This window comes from Ceratotherium simum, chromosome 6 (assembly GCF_057802395.1).
Source record: "Ceratotherium simum simum isolate JZ-2026a chromosome 6, ASM5780239v1, whole genome shotgun sequence".
Lineage (NCBI taxonomy): Eukaryota > Metazoa > Chordata > Mammalia > Perissodactyla > Rhinocerotidae > Ceratotherium > Ceratotherium simum.
In genome coordinates this window covers 74,032,716-74,053,901 of record NC_141905.1, presented here as the reverse complement: position 1 = coordinate 74,053,901, position 21,186 = coordinate 74,032,716, and the positions used below count along the sequence as shown (strand labels likewise).

At 33.7% G+C, this 21,186-nt stretch overlaps 1 protein-coding gene across 4 annotated transcripts in view; it reads right to left on the bottom strand.

Moving 5' to 3' along the window:
• ATRNL1 (attractin like 1) overlaps positions 1-21,186 on the bottom strand; it is a 773,536-nt gene that overhangs the window by 472,720 nt on the left and 279,630 nt on the right. For all 4 annotated transcript variants that reach the window (XM_087432666.1, XM_087432665.1, XM_087432664.1 and 1 more), the window contains 2 exons: positions 7,374-7,452; positions 5,292-5,449 (listed from right to left, as the gene is read on the bottom strand). In XM_087432666.1, the coding sequence (XP_087288792.1) occupies positions 5,292-5,449; positions 7,374-7,452 (237 nt within the window). The remainder of the gene's footprint in view (positions 1-5,291; positions 5,450-7,373; positions 7,453-21,186) is intronic.

Below are 21,186 nucleotides of genomic sequence, written 5' to 3'. Positions count from 1 at the left end.
CTTATCAAAATTCTAGAGATAAAAAATATAATGTCTGAGATGAAAAATACACTGTATGGGATTAACATCAGATTGGACATTATAGAAATAAAGATGAAGAGACTTGAAGATACAGGAAGAAAAAATATCCAAAATGAAACACAGAAAGAAAAAAAAAGAATGAATAAAAAATAGGAACAGAGCATTAGTGAGCTAAGGAACAATTTCAAGCAGTTTAATATACACACAATTGGAATTCCTAAAAGAGAAGAGAGAAGTGGGAAAAAAATTTGAGAAATAATGGCTGAAAGTTTTCCAAATTTGGTGAAAACTGCAATTTTATGAATTTTTGAAGCTCAGTAAAAACCATGCAAAACAAACATGAAGAAAACCACACTTAAGCACATCAAAATCAAACTGGCCAAAACCAGTGATAAAGAGAAAAATTTTAAATGCAAGGGAACAATAAGGTTAAAAGTAGAACTCTCACTAGAAACAACGCAAACCAAAAGACAGTAGAGCAATATCCTTAAAATAATGAAAGAAAAAAGCTACAATTAGAATACTTTAACAACAAAAAAGTGAAATAAAGACATTTTCAGAAATACAGGCTGATATAATTCATTGCCAGCAGATCTGCACTAAAGTATTAAAGGACGTCCTTTAGGCAGCAGGAAAATGATACTAGATAGAAATCTGGATCCACAAAAAGGAAAAAGAAATGATGAATACTGGAAAGTGTAAATATGTAGGTAAAATAGAAAATGATTTCTTACTTTTAAAATATTTAACTATAATTGACTATATCAAAAATAGTAACAGTGTGGTATGGATTCTATAATATGAAGCAGTAAAATATATCCAACAATGGCACATAGGCCGGGAGGAAGGAAATGAAAGTATACTTTTTTAAGGTTAATATACAAAAAATGAGTGATGTAATATTACTTGAAGGTTGACAATGAAAAGTGTAAGATGTATAGAATAAACTATGAAATAACCACCAAAATAACACAACACAGAGTTGTAGCTAACAGGCCAGCAAAGAGGATAAAATGAAATCATAAAAAAATGCTCAATTCAAAAAGAAGGCAGAAAAAGAGGCAAGAAGAAACAAAAAAATGAAATAAAACAGAAAACAAATAGCAAGATGTTAGATTTAAACCAAAAAATATAAATATATGTACATCACATGCACATGGTTTAATACTGGATAAAAAAGAAAGACTCAACTATATGCTGCCTAAAAGAAACCCACTTTAAATGTAAAAGCACAAATAGGTTAAAGTAAAAGGATGAAAAATGATATAGCATTCTAGCAATAATCTAAAGAAAGCTGGAGTGGCTATGTTAATATCTGGCAAAATAAATTTTAGAGTAAAGAATATTACCAGGAATATAGAAAGTAATTTCCTAATAATAAAAAGGTCAAGTCATCAATTCATCAAGAAGACATAAAAACTCTAAACATTTATGCATCTAAGTAAGAGAGCTTCCAAATACATGAAGTAAAAACTGATAGAACTACAAGAATAAATAAACTAATCCACAATTACAGTCACAGATTTCAACATTCATTTCTCAAACTGATAGAATATCACCGAGGACATTAGAAGACTTGAAAAAACTATCAACATAACGTGACGTAATTGACATTTGAGAACACTCCACCCAACAACAGCAGAATGCACCTTTTATGCAACTGTCCAAGGAAAATTTAGTAAAATAGATCATATCATGGGGGCTATGGTCTGAATGTCTATGTGCACCCCAAATTCATATGTTAAAATTTTAACTCCTAAAGGTGATGGTATTAGTAGGCAGGGCCTTTGGAAGACACTTAGGTCATGAAGGTGGATCCTTCATGAATGGGATTAATGCTCCTATCAAAGAGCTCCCACAGAGCTCCCTATCCTCTTCACCATGTGAGGACACAGCAAGAAGGTGCCTGCTTATGAACCAGGAAGAGAGCTACCATCAAAACCTGACCATGCTGGTGCCTTGATCTTGGTCTTCCCAGCCTCCAGAACTGTAAGCAATAAATTTCTGTTGTCTTAAGCTACTCTGTCAGTGGGGTATTTTGTTATAGCAGCCCAAATGGACTAAGACACTAAGTTTATTCACTTTCTATTGCTGTGGTAACCAATTACCACAAACTCAGCGGCTTAAAACGACACATATTTACTATCTCACAGTTCTACGTCAGAAGTCTGATAGAGGTTTCACTGGACTAAAATCAAGGTGTTGGCTGGTCTGCGTTTTTTTGTTTTTGTTTTTGTTTTGGGGGGGTCCTCTAGAGAAGAATCTGTTTCCTTGACTTTACCAGCCTCTAGACACCATATTCCTTGGCTGGTGGCCTCCTTCTCCCATATTCAAAGCAAGCAGTGTTGCTTCTCTCTGACCATTCTTCTGTAGGCATCCTGATCTTGACCTCAGCTAGCAGAGGTTATTTTAAGGACTCATGTAATTGGCCTGGGTCCACCCCAGGTTTCCAGGATAATCATTTTAAGGTCCTAACCTTAACCACACATTCAAAGTCCTCCTTTTCCATATAAGATAATATATCCACAGGTACCAGGGATTAGGACGGGACATGGTCACTTTTGTGGAGCCATTATTCTGCCAAACACGCTGGGCTATAAAATAAATTTCAATAAATTTAAAAGAATTCAAATCATTCAAAATATGTTCTGTGACCACACTAGAATTAAATTAGAGATAAGTGAGAGAAACATTTCTAGAGATTCTCCAAACAGTTGGAAACGAAATATCCCACTTCTAAACACCGCATTAATCAAGCACGAAATCAAAAAGAAAATTAGGAAGCATTCACCTTAAGAAACCAGAACAAGAAGAGCAAACTGATGTCAAAGTAAGCAAAGGAAAGGGAATAATTAGAGAAGAAATTAATGAAATAGTAAAAATAGAGAAAATAAGGAAACCATCTATATCTTTAAGAAAAATCAATGAAATTGATAACTCTCTAGCCAGACTGATCAAGAAAAGAAAAAAAGAGAGGAGAAACAAATTACCAATATCAAGAATGAGAGAGATAACATCACTGGATAATATGTGAATACTATTAACAATCTTTTTCCAATAAATTTTACAAATTAGACGAAATGGGAAAGACACAACTAAGAGACAGAGACTGACAGAGCTCACTCCAGAAGAAAGAAGTAACCAGAAAAGATCTAAATCTATTAATGAAATTAAATTTGTAGTTAAAACCTTCCCACACACAAAAAAAAATCCCAAGTCCAAACACATTTCATGTTGAATCCTATTACACATTTAAGAGAGAAATAATATCAATTCTACACAAATTCTTTCAAAAAATTACAGAGGAAGGAGTTCACTCCTTCCCAGTTCATTTTATAAGGCCAGCAGTACCATGATACAAAGTCACCCAAGATTATAAGAATAGAAAACTACAGACTAACATCCCTCATCCACTTACCCCTTATAGCAAGGTTGATTAAACATTCAAAAATCAATCAATGTAATTCAATTCTATTAGCAAATAAATCTCAATTGATTTATTGAGATTTATTAAATCAATCTCAAAATAGTAAAATAATTTTACTATTTTATGTTTAATAATTGAAAGTTTATTATAGTCCTATTAAAAAAAACATACATACTCATATGCCTTAATATAACATATTCCTCAGGACTAGTGTAATGATTTTAATGAAACAGTAGGATTTAGGCTCTACCTATCTTGACCATCACAGTTATTTTGCACATTTTATTATTTTGGGAGAGTGGACTATTTCAAGTTTATTACACAAATTCTGGTTTGGCTCCTAGAACATATTACTAGTATGTTTTCAAAAGATAATCCAATTTAGAAAGTTAATTTCTAACCATTAGATATTCATGAACACTCTAAAGTAACTATGTAATTTGCTTAAAAATAAAATATAATTAGATAACCAAGAAATAAAGGGCATGAAACAATTAACAATATAACAATTATATCAATTTTAATTACTATTTGATAAACTCTACATGAGTCCTTTTGTCACGTTCAATCACTATTTTGTATGTGGGATGCCGCTACAGCATAGCTTGATGAGTGGTGTAGGTCCACACCTAGGATCCAAACTCTCGAACCCGGGCCGCCAAAGCAGAGTGCGCTGAACTTAACCACTACGCCACCAAGCCGGCCCCATCTATGTGTAAACTTTTAAAAACTATACGGAAATATTTCTGGCATTTTCTGACTGTATTAGCATCTAAATCAATCATTATACAATGAAGAAATAAATTTATCAAATTAATTTCCATTGTTGTTTACTGAGTAGTAATTTGTACTAATATTTCTTGAACAGTTAAATAATTTCCTTAATTTAGATGTTATATCAACCTTGTAAACAAGAAGAAAGAATTTTTCCAGTAAACATATGATTTTTAAAAATTACTCAGTCCTCCCACAAATCATATAGAAATTAATATAAATAAAACATGCCAATATCTCTAAGCACAGATCACAAGCTGCCATTCATTAATATAAAAAGGGAAGGAATGATCTGTAAATTTTAAAAACATTTTAAAACATAATGGCCTAGCACAGGGCTTGGCATGTATGAGCTATTCAATAAACTAATCTGAATTCAATCTAATCAAACAATCAGTCAAAAGAATGAATAAATGAACAAATCCCAACATTACAGCATATAGGCTTTTCTTTTATAAAAGCATAAATTAAGAACACAAAACTTGACTATTTTAAGATAGAAAGAACATTCTAAATATTTCCTAACAACAAATCTGTAGGCTTTAGCAGCCTTTCACTAAACACAATAAAAATGAAACCTACACCATATGAACAGATAAAGAAATCAATGGTGAGAGGTGGTGGGTCTTAAAGAACTGTTAGTTTTAATGAAAGTTTAAATTATGTTCAGTATATAATAAAGCAAAAGTGAGATCACTAAACACAGCAAATAATTATAAGTGGAGTTATAAGAAAAGAGTATCTACTTAACCCTCAAGTTAATTATACCATTAATCACAAAACCCAAACAATGTAGTTATTTCAAGTTTTGATGCATTTTTTTAAGAACATAATTTCATTGAAAAATTAGTATATTCTTTGGTTGATTCCATATTATTTGTATGAACAGTTTTTATGGAGACACTCATCATCACAGACATTCATGTACTCTTTTTATCAAGGGTTAATACATGTTTTCATATTGTTCAAAACATAGAAATCTACCTATAACATCTCTTTGAAAAAGACCAGCATTTTTTTGTAATGAAAATACTCAGTGGTCATTAGATTAAATACTATTAACACTTACCTGTATTTTAATAGGCCAGGAAAAGTTGCTGACGTACACATAGAATGTAATGTTAGGATTGCTTCTAAAGTTAAATTTTTCATAGGAAAAACTATCTCTGTATTCCTTTATGTTAGTCTTGGAAACTATAGGAGTCTCCTCCCCAGATATTGTTCCAGCTAAAACGTAAATAATAATAACAAATTTAAATAATTTATAATAGGAAATAAGGATCTTTATGAACTTAAAAATATGTCATACTTAATTTTTATAACTGTACTCATAAGAACATAATTATCAAAATAAACTCATGTTTCCATTTAGAATGATAAGGAAGAAAGAAAATAAGATTTTCCATAAATATAATGGAAATAGATTTAGTATAAAAATTATTTTTAACAATGACACCACAGATTAAGTGCTATGTACTAGGCACTGGCTTAGAGACTTTATATTCTTTTCTAAAAACAACTCTATCCCAGGGGTATTCCATATCTATTTTTCAAATTGAAACCTGAGCTTCAGAAAGATTAAAGCACTTGCCTCAACTTTATAGCTACTGAACAGTAAATTCCTCTTTGGAATTTTAGAATTCAAGTATATATGGCTCCAGAAACTGAGTTCTTTCTACTTACTACTTCACAGAGCCTTTCAAAACAAATCAACATATTTCATATGTCTCAATCCAATTAAAAAATGGAGAAAATCTATTTCTTTGTCTTACTACAAACTGAACCATGACTACTTTGAATACATTGGGAGGAGGCTATAATTTAAAATATGAGCTAAATGTTCAATTAGTTAAATAGATATTGGGTACTCAATAAATATTTACTGAAATTAACCAAATAGAACAAAGAATTTCCAACAATCTTACCAAGTCCTCCACCTTAACAAACAATCAAAATAATTAGAATTAGTATACTGAGCAACTGAATTAATTTCTAACTGATCACCTTCCCAAATTCCCTTGGATGCTTTTTTGTTTCCTCATTTTTTTTTTTTTTTTTTGTGAGGAAGGTCGCCCCTGAGCTAACATCTTTGCCAATCCTCCCCTTTTTTTGCTGAGGAAGATTGGCCCTGAGCTAACATTCGTGCCCATCTTCCTCCACTTCATATGGGATGTCACCACAGCATGGCTTGCCAAGCGGTGCATGGGTGCATGCCCAGGATCCGAACTTGCGAACCCCAGGCCGCCAAAGTGGAGCACGCGCACTTAACCACTTGCGCCACCGAGCTGGCCCCTTGGATGCTTTTTATAAATGCATATTTCCTGACCCCATCTCCCAACCTGACGAATCAAAATTTCTGAGATTTGGTTCTAAGAATCTGAAAGTTACAAGATGTCTTGCATACTAAAATCACGGTTCTAAAGTGATTACAGAGGTTTTATATATTGTTGTTGACAAATTTGAAAACTCTTGTGGAGTCAGTTTATTGCGCAGAAGTAAATTTCAAATTGACAGTATAGGTTATCATGAATTCTTAATTAATGAAACTCACAGTGCCAAGATTTTACTACATGTTTGACACTATTGTAACAAAATATCCATATATTTACCTGAACTTCTCATTTTTTACACATGTAATACAGGTTCTGGAATTGCAAAGACCTTGTACTCTGGAATTCTATGTTTCCATGATTCTACATATTAAAATAGCATAATGACTTAATTTTCAGAAATCAAACATAGATTTCTAAGAATTCATATATTTTTTCAAAAACAAGTTTCCAGCACTTTTACGCAACAGTACATCTTTGACGTAGAAAATAGAAATCAATTTCCTAAGATGTAAATACAAAAAAAGTGAGCATGCTTTTTAATAATCCAACATACAGATTTGTACTTCTTAGATTTTTTTAAAAGTAAACAATTTCAATTTATAAATCTTATTATGGAAGATATATTAAGTAACCCTCCCTCAGCAAAAATGAAGCTTTATTAATAACGCTACTTACTATTTTTACCAGAACCAGTACAATGATTATGGTATATAATATTTTTCTATTTCAACTATTTAAATTAATAGTAAAAGGTCATGTTAGAATATCTTCTATATAGTAACAGATGTGAAAGACACGTGACAGCAAAATTCTCTTACCTGTTGAACCAACCGACCATGTAATGTTGAGATTAAAGTTGTTTGATGCATTAATCGAAATATCCAAATTTTTGTTTGACTACAAAGAAAGAAAATATTGATTAAAAAAATAAAATTATACTAGATAGATATGTTTAATGATTTAATTATGTCCATGCTATATTTCTCAAACTCTATACATTATGTCACTATTCAACTAAGTGTAGATGCCCATTACACTTTTTTAATAAAAAAAATAGGTGATAAATTCAAAGATAGATTTTAAGGTCTCATCTATAATTTGGCCTTCTGTATGTAAGCCAAAGGCTGCTGTAATTCAATATTTGTATTTTGATTCTCTTTGCTTTACCTGTAGTTAATATTTAAAAGATACAGGTTTGGGTTAGTCCAAAGTAATTTAATAGCATTATAAGATAGTTTCATTAAAAGACTTCTTGTTAGGTGCATATTGTATTATTATACACACATTTTCTAGTGAAAAAAAAACTTAAAATATGTAAACTAAAACTTTCAGGTAAAAATAATGAACCTACTTGGGGAAAAGGAAGAGATCACATCATTTAAACATCTGTACAGAGAAACGTTGAAGAATTTTACGTCAACCTGTTTCTTGCCATTCATTAGTAGAGTACAAACCTTTTCCACTTAATTTCAAGGAAACAAATGCCTAAGAAATTTCTTTAAATGTTATTTACTATTATCTTACGCCAAGAGATGAGGAACAGAAAATATGTATGATTACAACTATTTAGTCCTACAGAAAGGCAAAGAATGATAGTCATATTGAATAAGTTTAGCTTCAGCTATTGAGTGTGTTGTGCTATATTTTAAATATGCAAAGGCTTGTAGAAAAACCTGTATCACTGAGACCTGGCTACTAAAAAGATAAAAAATAATTTTTTAGTATTACTCTTTTGTTCTAAATAAGATGAAACAGGTAAGCCGATGGGAAATACATCTTCAATATCTGAGTGGTTCTGTGAGAAAATAAACCTGTAGGCAATTAAGCTCCTCATATCTGACATAACAATCTTAGAGGGAGACTGACTGAAGGACACGGCCCTTCCCTGATGGGTAAGAGTAGACAGAAGGAGCACCATAAAAGGCAAAGGTTGCTGGATGATGTGTGATAGTCATCCCATTTAAACGATACACTAAGATCCAATTTTTTTACTTCCAAATAACATCTACTCTTAATGACTGCCATAGACAGAGGGACAGCTGGGCCTCTATGGAGAACTATTAACAATGCTCCATAATCATCTCAAGACATTCTCTTCACAGTTTCCAGGAAGCAAATAAAGATTCAAGAAGAATGGTCATCTTGAAAGAGCATGCAAGATAAAATGTTATAAAAAGGTTGAACGATTGTCATACAGATTTTTCAGGGTATATTGCTCATTAATATTGCAGAGATATCACCTGAGAATTGGAAGTAATCAAAGAAAAATAAATTCTGGGAGTTTAAATATATACAGTTTTTCAGAAGGATACTGCATTATCCAGCAGAGTCATACTCATAAATGGCCATGAACCTAAGGAGGAAGTTAACTTATTGAGTTCTGTTGATAAGCTGTTAAGATACCTTCCATAATGTGTACTACAAAACTATCCAACTTCTTGAGACGTTCCTACTTCTTTTAAGATATGAGTGAAAACAGCTGACACTGAACCGTGATAATGCCACTACTAACGACTCTAATAATAAATGCAAAATGCTTTTATGTCAGCATGCAGATAGGTCTATTCAGTAGACTATGTTGTTCTGGTGTGGTAAGCAACATCTATTTCAACATATATATAATGTTGCATTAAGGAAAACCCAGATATGAAAAGAAGAAACATTTCTGATAACAAATACTGATATATGTCATCATAATGAACTAACCAGACCTAAAAACCAATTGTTGCTTCATATTCATTAAATCACATTCATGAGGCAATAAAATGAATTAATGAAGAGTATGCATTATTGAGTCACATGACCTGGGGTTCAAACCTTAGCTCTTTAATATACGTGCTGATTGATTTAGGGAAAGCTACTCATCCTTCCCGAAAATCAGTTTCCTTATCTCTAAAATGGGGATACGATGACCTCCCTAAAGAATTTCTTGTGAACCCACGGTACTGATAATGGTAGTGTTGTTGATTTTATTAGGTCTGAGGACACAGGATGTCTTCTTTTTCTTCTCCTTCTTCCTCTTCATCTTCACCAGGGGACTCAGAAAGAAGGCATGCTTGCCGACATCTGAGAAGGGGTTGATTTTTTATTATTAATGAAGTAGTTCAAAACCAGTTGCTTTTTTATGAAAAACATGATAGAAACTACCTCTAAGAAAGCTTAAATCACTATTTTTATCTTGAAGTCACATCTTCATAATTGTGTATACCTTATTTTGGGGGGGGGAATATGAGAATAATTGCTATTGTTGGTAAAAAGGTCACACAAAATTTCCAATTGATATAGAAAACTATAAAACCCTTCTTGAATTTTTAGTTCATCTTCTATCAATTCCAAGTTTAGGCATTACTAAAATATATGGTACTATCACTAAAGCCTTATAAAATGCATTGAAGGCCAAAGAAAAAAAGGTAGACTGAAAGAAGTGAAACTGTGATTACCACAGTAAATGACAAAACTAGTCATTTAGAACATTGTTGGTTAGATGTGGATAAGTTCAGCGTGATCATGTTATACAGGAAACTACTCCAGAAATTGTTCACATGAAAGCACTGGCTAGAAGTTAATTCATAGTGCATTAGAATTAAACCTGTTGTCAAAATGTAGGAAATGCATAAATAATTAAGGTACCAATTTTTTATTATTTTTTTGTAGGATAAGTAGGAAGCCCTGATCAATAATTCATATTAATTTCAGAAATTTTTCCAAGTGGAATATCTCTTTAGTAATAAATTACATTTATATAATTGTAAATTATATATAATGATGTTATAAGCATTCTTAGTGGCACCTCTCATGATAGTTTAGCTTCCTTCAGTTTCAAAGAACATGTACCTGAGCTCTTGGCTTCAACTGGACAAGACAGTAGACAGTAAAACTGAAAGCTGTGACATTTGGTAGCACTCAAGGATTTCTGGAAACTGAAAAAGGAGAGGATAGTCGAGATGGAAGTAAACTAGAATTATGGCTAATCTGGACCTATGTGTATGACATTATGGATAATACTGGGAAGGAATATTATTCACATCTACATTTTGAGTCAGATATCCCACTTATATCAAATTTTTTATATCCTCAAAGAACTCCACAATTCTGGAATTACTATTAAATATTCAAGAAGCCAACAGTAAAGAATGAAATTCTGATGCATGCTACAACATGGATAAACTTGGAAACATTAGGCTAAGTGAAACAAGCTAGACACAAGAGGACAAATATTGTGTGATTACACATATGAGGTACCTAACATACACAAACTCATAGAGACAGAAAGTAGAATAAAGGTTACCAGGGGCTGGGAGGAGGGGAGGAATAGGGAGTTATTGCTTAATGGATACAGGGATTCTGTTTAGAATGATTAAAAATTTGGCTATAGATAGTGGTGATGGTTGCACAACACTGCAAATGCACTTAATGCTACCAAAGTGTACACTGAAAAATAGTTAAAATAATAAATTTTATTTTATGTATATTTTACCACAATAAAAAAGAAGTCAGGGGCCGGCCCCGTGGCTTAGCGGTTAAGTGCACACGCTCCGCTACTGGCCGCCCAGGTTCGGATCCCGGGTGCGCACCGACGTACCGCTTCTCTGGCCATGCTGAGGCTGCGTCCCACATACAGCAATTAGAAGGATGTGCAACTATGACATACAACTATCTACTAGGGCTTTGGCAGGGGGGGAATAAAAGGAGGAGGATTGGCAATAGATGTTAGCTCAGAGCTGGTCTTCCTCAGCAAAAAGAGGAGGATTAGCATGGATGATAGCTCAGGGCTTATCTTCCTCACAAAAAAATAAAATAAATAAACAAGTCAATGGTGATTATAATGCATTTATAAAAACTTTCTTATAACAATGATAAATATAGTTTCTGACATATTATTAATATGTCTTTATAAAAGCACACAGCATCAAGGAAGAAAGGATTATACTTGAAAGAAAACATCTTTAAGAATAAGGAGTAACATAAAAAGAACTGTTCTATTTTGGGGAAAGAGGGATCCTATTTTACTGGAAAGGAATATAAGAAATTATATTATTTGTTGGCAAGTCCAATAAAATACTTTAGAGGAAAGAAGCTAGCAAATATCAGGAGATATTTTGAGGTTTCACCTATTTCAAAAAGTATTAAAACATGATTGTATTTAATAAGATGGATTAATATATAACAAGATTACAGGAATAGAGAGAGAGTGACATCAGCAAGATGGCAAAATAGAAAGTTCCAGCCCTCATCCCCCACAAAAACACAGATTTGAGAACTATATATGGACAAAAATACCTTTTTAAGAGAACTAAAATCCAATTAAGAAGTTGCAGTATGAAAGGTTAATACAACGCCAATAATAGCCACATTATAATGAGTAGGAAGAGCAATTTCACTTTACCCACATTAGCCCCTTCTCCAGGCCAGCACAGCTCAGCATCAGAGAGATCACCATAACTTATGACTTCTCACCCAGGAGAAAGAGAAGGGTGTAGCATACATGCAACATCTTTGGCCTTTCATGGCCCTGCCCAAAGGACCTGTTTCTGTCTTGCCTCACCCAAAGCACTGAGAGATTAAGCATAGTGTGGACATCTGAGAGCAGCTAAGAACAAAGAAAATAAGTGGGTGGCTTCCTGCAGCTGGCACTACTCAGTGAGATTGGGAGAAGATACACAACTCTGAGACTTCTCCCCCAGGAGGGAGGGAGAGGAGTGGGGTGTTTATTCAACATCCTGGATTTTCTGTGCACTGTCCAAAGGGAAAAGAGTAGGCATCTCACTATGGACAGCATGGCTTTGTGAGATTGAGAAAATGCACACAACCCTGAAACTTCTCCCTGAGGAGGGAGAGGAATGGAATGTGCCTCCAACATCCTGGCCTTTCAGTTCACTAGACTAGGGGAAAGGGGTGGACAGTTTACTATGGCCAGAATAGCTCTGTGAGATTGAAAGAAAGTGCACAACCCTGAGACTTCTCCCCCAGGAGGAAGGAAGAGGAATGGAGCATGATGATCCATAGAAAAGGTTTGAGATGCTCCCAGTATCTCTAGCTGGGCTGATTGGTGAAGGGCTTTCCCTGTGAAGCCAATCCATAAAGACTGAGAGAAATAGCTATTTCTTCAAATGCACAAACACCAGAGCAAAGCTACATGGAAAATGAAGGATCAGGGAAATATGACACAGCCAAAAGAACAAAATAAATCTCCAGTAACTGACCCTAAAGAAAAGGAGCTCTAGAATTGCCTGGCAAAGAATTCCATACAATTGTATTAAAGAAGCTAAAGGGGAGTAATACAAGACCACAGAAAGATAACTAAATGAAAACAAGAAAATGATACATGAACAAAAAGAAAATATCAACAGAGATAGAACCATAAAAAAGAGCCAAACAGAAATTCTGGAGCAGATGAATACAATAACTTCACTGAAAATTTCAATACAGAACTTGAACAACAGACTTGACCAAGCATGTGAAAAAAAATCAGCAAATCAAAGGCAAATCGTTTGAAATTACCCAGGGAAGCAACAACAACAAAAAGAATGAAAAAGACTGAAGAAAGCCTAATCAACTTATGGGACAGCAAAAAGAAAACTAATATATGCATTATGAAGTCCCAGAAGGAGAAGAGAGAGAGAGAAAGGAGTGGAAATCTTGTTTAAGGAAATAATGGCCAAAAATGTCCCAAATCTGAGGAGAGGAACAAACATCTAGATTCAGGAAGCTGAAAGGATTAAAAAGATAATCAATACAATGACATCTATACCAAGACACGTTATAATCAAATTGCTAAAAGTCAAAGACAAAGAGAATTTTGAAAGCAACAAGAGAAAAGTGACTTAATACATACAGGGGAGCTCCAAAAGGCTATCAGCGGATTTCTCAGCAGAAATTTTGCAGGCCAGAAAAGGTTGGGATGACACATTCAACGTTTTGAAAGAAAAAATCTGCCAACCAAGAATACTATACCCAGTAAGACTGTCCTAACAAAATGGAGAGATAAAGACTTTCCCAGACAAACAGAAGCTGAGGGAGGCCATCACCACCAGACCTGCCTTATAAGAAATGTTAAATTTTTGTGACATCAATAACAAAATGGGAGGGGGGAGTAAAAGTATGGAGTTTTTGTATGTGATTGAAGTTAAGTTGTTATCAGCTTAAAATAAACTGTTATAACTATAAAATGTTGTATGTAAGCCTCATGATAAAGGAGGACAGAAAAAGGAAACACAAAGGAAGACAGCAAGAGAGGAAAAGGGAACAAAAGAACAATAAGACAGACAACAACAATTAACAAAATGGCAATGGTAAGTCCTTCCCTATCAATAATTACTTTAAACATAAGTGGATTAAAGTTCCCAATCAAAAGACACAGAGTGGATGACCGGGTTAAAAAGGAATACCCAGGGGCCGGCCCGGTGGCACAAGCGGTTAAGTGCGTGCGCTCCGCTGCGGCGGCCCGGGGTTCACTGGTTCAGATCCCGGGCGCGCACCAACGCACTGCTTGGCAAGCCATGCTGTGGCGGCGTCCCATATAAAGTGGAGGAAGATGGGCACAGATGTTAGCCCAGGGCCGTCTTCCTCAGCAAAAAAACAAAAAAACAAAAAAAAAAAAAAGAGGAGGATTGGCAGATGTTAGCACAGGGCTGATCTCCTCACAAAAAAAAAAAAAAAAAGGAATACCCAACAATATGCTGTCTAAAAGAGAGCCACTTTAGATTTAAGGACACACATAGACTAAAAGTGAAGGGATGGAAAAAGATATTCCATGCAAATGGTAAACAAAAAAGAGAAGGGGTAGCTACACTTATATGAGACAAAATAGACTTTAAGTCAAAAACTTTAACATGAGACAAATAAGAACATTATATAATGATGAAAGGATCAACTCATAAAGAAGATATAACAATTATAAATATATATGCACCCACTTTGAGAGCACCTAAATATATAAAACAAACACTGACACACTGAAGAGAAAAATAGACAGAACAGAAAATAGTAAGAGACCTCACCCTACTTTCAACAATGGATAGAACATTCAAAGAGGAAATCCACATGAAAAAAGTGAACTTGAACAACACTACAGAACAAATGGACCTAACAGATATATACACAACATTCCACCTAAGAGCAGCAGAATACACATTCTGTTCATGTGCACTTGGAACAGTCTCCAGCATATATCACATGTTAGGTCATAAAACGAGACTTAACAAATATAAGAAGATGGAAAATATATCAATTATCTTTTCTTACCACAACAGAATGAAACAAGAAATCAGTAGCAGGAAGAAAATTGAAGGTCACAAGTGTGTAGAAATTAAACAACATACTTCTAAACTAATAAGTTAAAAAGGAAATCAAAAGGAAAATTAGAAAATATATTGAGACAAATTAAAATGAAAAAACAACATACTCAAACTTACGGGATACAGCAAAAGCAGTTCAGAGAGAATTTATAGTGGCAAACGCCTACATTAAAAATGAAGACAGATCTCAAGAAAACAACCTCACTTTAGACCTCAAAGAACTAAAAAAAAGAACAAACTATGTCCAAAGTTATCAGAAAGAAGTAAATATTGAAGATTAGTGCAGAGATAAATGAAATAGAGAGTAGAAAAACAATAGAAAAAAATCAACAAAGTAAGAGTTGGTTTTTTGAAAAATAATCAAAATTGACAAAACCTTTAGCAAAACTAACTAAGAAGAAAAGAGAGAAGACTCAAAAAAGTAACATCAGAAATTAAAGTGGAGACATTACAGTGGATGCTACAGAAATAAAAAGAATCATAAGAGAGTACTATCAACAATAACATGCCAACAAACTGGTATTGGATAACCTACCAAAAACTGATAAATTCCTAGAAACATACAACCTACCAAGACTGAATCATGAAGAAATAGAAAATATGAACAGACCAATAACATGGATTGAGGTTTAGTAATTAAAAACTTCCCAACAAAGAAAAGCTCAGGAATAGATAACTTCACTGGTGAATTCTACCAAACATTTAAAGAATTAATGCCAATCTTTCTCAAACTCTTGCAAAAAACTGAAAAGGAGGGAATACTTCCAAACTCATTTTATGAGGTCAGCAAAGCCAGACAAAGACAATACATGAAAAAGGAAACTATAGGCCAATAACCCTGTGAACATAGAAGCAAAAATCCTCAACAAAATTCAGCAAATTGAATTCAACAGCACATTAAAAGGATCATTCACCATGAGAAAGTGGGATTTATGCCTGAGATGAAAAGATGGTTCAACATACACAAATCAATTAATGTGATACATCACATTAACAGAATGAAGGATAAAAATCATAATCATTTCAACAGATGCAGAAAAAGTATTTGACAAAATTCATCATCCTTTCATGATAAAAACTCTCAACAAATTAGGTACAGAAGGAATGTACCTCAACATAATAAGAGCCACATATGATAAGCCCACAATGAATATCATAATCAATGTAGAAAAATTGAAAGCTTTTCCTCTGTGGTCAGGAATAAGACAAGGATGCCAACTCTCAGCACTTCTATTGAACAAAATATTGGAAGTCGCAGCCAAAGCAATTAGTAAGAGAAATAAATAAAATGAATCCAAATCAGTAAGAAAGAAGTAAAATAATCTCTATTTGCAGATGACATAATTTTATATGTTGAAAAACCTAAAGACTCCACCAAAAAAGAATTGTTAGAACTAATAAACAAATTCAGTAAAGTTTCAGGATACAAAATCAACATAAAAGATCAGGTTTGTTTCTATACACTAACAATGAACTATGCAAAAAGGAAATTGAGAAAACAATTCTGTTTACAATAGCATCAAAAAGAATAAATTACTTAGCAATAAACTTAGCAAAGGAGGTGAAAGATCTGTACACTGAAAATTACAAAACACTGAGGAGAGAAATTAAAGAAGACACAAATAATGGGAAGACATCCTGTGTTCACAGATTGGAAAACTTAACATTGTTTAAGTGTTTAAACAAATTGTTTAAATACTGTTTAAATGTTTAAACTAAATATTGTTTAAAAGCAATATACAAATTCAATGGTATCCCATCAAAATACCAGTGATATTTTTTACAGAAATTAAAAAAAAAACTATCTTAAAATTCAGATGGAACCACAAAAGATCCCAAAAAGCCAAAAAAGATCCCAAAAAGCCAAAACAATCTTGAAAAAGAAGAACAAAGCTGGAGGCATCACACTTTCTTATTTCAAAATATATTATACAGCTATAGTAATTAAAACATATGGCACTAACATAAAAACTGACATATAGACCAATGTAATAAATAGAGAGCCCAAAAATAAACCCACACATATATGGTCAACTAATCTTTGATGAGGGTGCCAAGAATAAAAAATGGGGAAAGGACAGTCTTTTCAACAAATGGTGCTGGGAAAAGTGAATATCCACATGAAAAGAATGAAATTGGACCCCTATTGTTTTAGTCTATTAGGGGTGCTATAACAAAAATACCATTGACTGGGTGGATTCTAAACAATAGAAATTTATTTTTCCACATCTGGAGGCTGGGTATTCCAAGATAAAGGTGCCGGAAAATTTGGTGTCTGATGAGGCCTGCTTCCTGGTTCATAGACAAGTCTCTCTTAGCTGTGTCTTCACATAGTGGAAGGGACTGAGGGAGGTCTCTGGGGCCTCTTTTATGCGGGCACCAATCCCACTTACAAGGGCTCCACCCTCAGGACCTAATCATCTCCCAAGGGCCCTCACCTCTAAATACCATCACATTGAGCTTTAGGATTTAACACATGAATCTGGGGGGACACACATTCAGTCTATAGGCCTTATCTTACACCACACCCAAAAAAACAATTCAAAGTAGATTAAAGACTTAAATATTAAACCTGAAACTATAAAACTCCTAGAATAAAATATAGGGAAATAGCTTCGTGACATTTGTCTTGGCAAGGATTTCCTGGATATGACACTAAAAGCATAGGCAACAAAAGCAAATATAGGCAATTGGGACTATATCAATCTAAAAAGCTTCTGCACAGCATAGGAAACAACCAACAAAATCAAAAGGCAATCTATGCAATTGGAGAAAATATTTGCAAACCTTATAGCTGATGAGGAGTTAATATATAAAATATATAAGGAACCCCTATAACTCAATAGCAAAGAAGCAAAACAAAACAAAAATAAATAACCAAATTAAAAAATGAGAAAAGGACTTAAATAGGCATTTCTCTAAAGACATACAAATGGCTAAGAGGTACATGAAAAGATGCTCAACATCACTAATAATCAGGAAAATTCAAATTAAATCCATGAGATATCACCTCACATCTGTTAGGATGGCTATTATCCAAAAAAACAATAGATAACAAGTGTTGGAGAGGAGACGGAGAAATTGGAACCCTTGTACACTATTGATGGGAATGTAAAATGGTGCAACTGTTATGGAAAACAGTACATAAGTTCCTCAAAAAACTAAAAATAGGGGCTGGCCTGGTGTTGTAATAGTGAGGTTCATGCACTCTGCTTCAGCAGCCCAGGGTTCACAGGTTCAGATCCCGGGCACAGATCTATACACTGCTCATCAAGCCATGCCATGGTGACATCCCACATACAAAATAGAGGAAGATTGGCACAGATGTTAGTTCAGTGTCAATCTTCCTCAAGCAAAAAGAGGAAGATTGGCAACAGATGTTAGCTCAGGGCCAATCTTCCTCACCAAAAAATAAAAATTAAAAATAGAACTACCATATTATCAACTAATCCTACTTTTAAGTAAATATCCAAAAGAATTAAAATCACGATCTTGAAGAGACAGCTGCAGTCCCATGTTCATTGCAGCATTATTCACAATAACCAAGATAAGAAATCAACCTAAATATCCATCAGTGGATGAACGGATTAATAAAATGTGTAAGCTCCTTGACATAGGTCTTGGTGATGATTTTTTGGATTTGACACCAAAAGCAAAGGCAACAAAAGCAAAAATAAACAAGTGGGACTGTATCAAACCACAAAGCTTCTGCACAGCAAAGGAAACCATCAACAAAATGAAAAAGCAACCTACTGAATGGGAGAAAATATTTGCAAATCATATATCTCATAAGAGATTAATATTCAAAATATGTAAAGAATGCATACAACTTAATAGCAAAAAAAAAAAAAAGAAAAGAAATCCAATTTAAAAATGGGCAGAGGATGTGTACAGACATTTTTCCAATGAAGACATACAGATGGCTAACAGGTACATGAAAAGATTCTCAACATCACTATCATCAAGGAAATGCAAATCAAAACCACAATGAGATATCACCTCACACCTGTTAGAACGGCTATTATCAAAAAGACAAGAAATAATAAGTGTGGGAGAAAAGGGAACCCCTGTGCCCTGTTGGTAGGAACGTAAATTAGTGCAGCCACTATGAAAAACCATATGGACTGTCCTCAAAAAATTAAAAATAGAACTACCTTATGATCCAGCAATTCCACTTTTGGGTATTTACCAGAAGAAAACAAAAACACTAACTTGAAAAGATAGATGCACTCCCATGTTCATTGCAGCATTATTTACAATAGCCAAGATATGAAAGCAACTTAAGTGTCCATCAGTGGATGAATGGATAAAGAAATTGTGGTATAGGGGTACAATGCAATAGTATTCAACCATAAAAAAGAAAAAATCTTGCTATTTGCAACAACATGGATGGACCTTGAGGGCATTATGTTAAGTGAAATAAGTCTAAAAGAGAAAGGCAAACACTGTATGATCTCACTTACATGTGGAATCTAAAACAAACCAACAAAAATCTGAGGTCATGGATACCAGTGGCTGCCAGAGGTGTGGGGTGCATAGGTGATACGGGTGAAAGGGGTTAAAAAGTACAAACTTCCAGCTATAAAATAAATAAGTCATGAGGACGTAATTTACAGCTTGGTAACTCTAGTTAATAACACTGTATTGTACATTTGAAAGTTGCTATGAGAGTAAATCTTAAAAGATCTCATCACAAGAAAAAAATTTTGTAACTATGTATGGTGATGGACATTAACTAGATATTTTGTGGTGACCGTTTCACAATATATACAAATATGAAATTATTATGTTGTACAGCTGAAACTACTATAATGTAATATGTCAATCATACTTCAATTAAAAAAAAAGAAAACGTGGTATACATGCAATGGAATATTATTCAGCCTTAACAAAGAAAATCCTGCCATATGTGACAACACAGAACACCTGGAGGTGAAATAAGCCAGTCACAGAAAGACAAATACTGCAGGATTCTATTTATATGAGGTATCTAAAATAGTCAAACTCAGAGAAGCAGAGAATAGAATGATGGTTGCCAGGGGCTGGAGGGAGGGGGAAATGAGTTGCTGTTCAAGGGATATAAAGTTTCAGTTACGCAAGAGGAATAAGTTCTAGAGATTGCTGCACGACATCATACCAATAGTGACAATACTGTATTGTACTCCTAAAAACTTGAGAGTAGATCTCATGTTAAATATTCTAAAAACAATAAACAAAAAAGAATAATTCAAATATTTCACAGAACATTTTCATTTTGAAAGAGTTATTTTCAGTTTCAAAAGAACTAAAATCCATCCAAGTAAACTATATGGTTGATATTTCCATTTCCTGGACTTTTTAACGTTATAAAGTCTCAGATGGATAGCGCAGTATATGTGTATCATTTCTAAACAAACAGAGTCTTTTCCTGAATTGATGGTTTGGTTTTCAAATTCACAATTAATCTTTCATACATTTAAACTTCATAAACTTGTAAAATTATGGCACTGATGCAGTAAGTTGCTTAAAGAAGCTAGCATTCCATTATGCTAAGTCAGGTAAGTCAGACAAAGACAAATACTGTATGATATTACTTATATGTGGAATCTAAAGGAGCCAAACTCCTAAAAACAGAGAGTAGAATGGTGTTTACCAGGGGCTAAGGGGTGGGGGGAATTGGAGAGATGTTGTGCAAGGGTACATAATTGCAACTAAGATACATAAGTCTTAGAGATCTAATGCACGGCATAGTGAATTTAGACAACAAAAGTGTATTATAAACTGCAAAGTTGCAAAGATACTATTTAATTATTCCCATCACAAAAAAGAAATGATAATTACATGACCTGATAGAGGTGTTAGCTAATGCTACAGTGGTAATCATATTGCAATATATAAATGTATCAAATCAACACCTTGCACACTTTAAACTTACACAGCGTGACACGTCAATTATATCTCAATAAAAATGATTTTTAAAAAGCCAGCATCCATATAACTCAGATAAACCAGTGGATTTAGAAGAAAGACAGTCAAAACCTACTACTACGTAATGATACATAAGAGAAAGAAAATATATTTAATATTAGCATGTTTTGAATTTATGGGTTTAATTTTCAAATAAGACTACCCTTAGTTTGAGAGCATAAGTATAGGCACACTGTCATAAGCCTGAAAAAATAATAAAAATAATATATAATTAAAATTGTAGGACTGTTTGCAAAATCCGAAATATCAAACTCACAAGTTCTCTGAATCACAAGGATACCTAAGTTTTATGAAAAGAAAAATTAATAGGATGAGTCTTTTTCCAAAAGTCCTACAGTGTGATAATTCTGAGAAGACGTAAAATTAC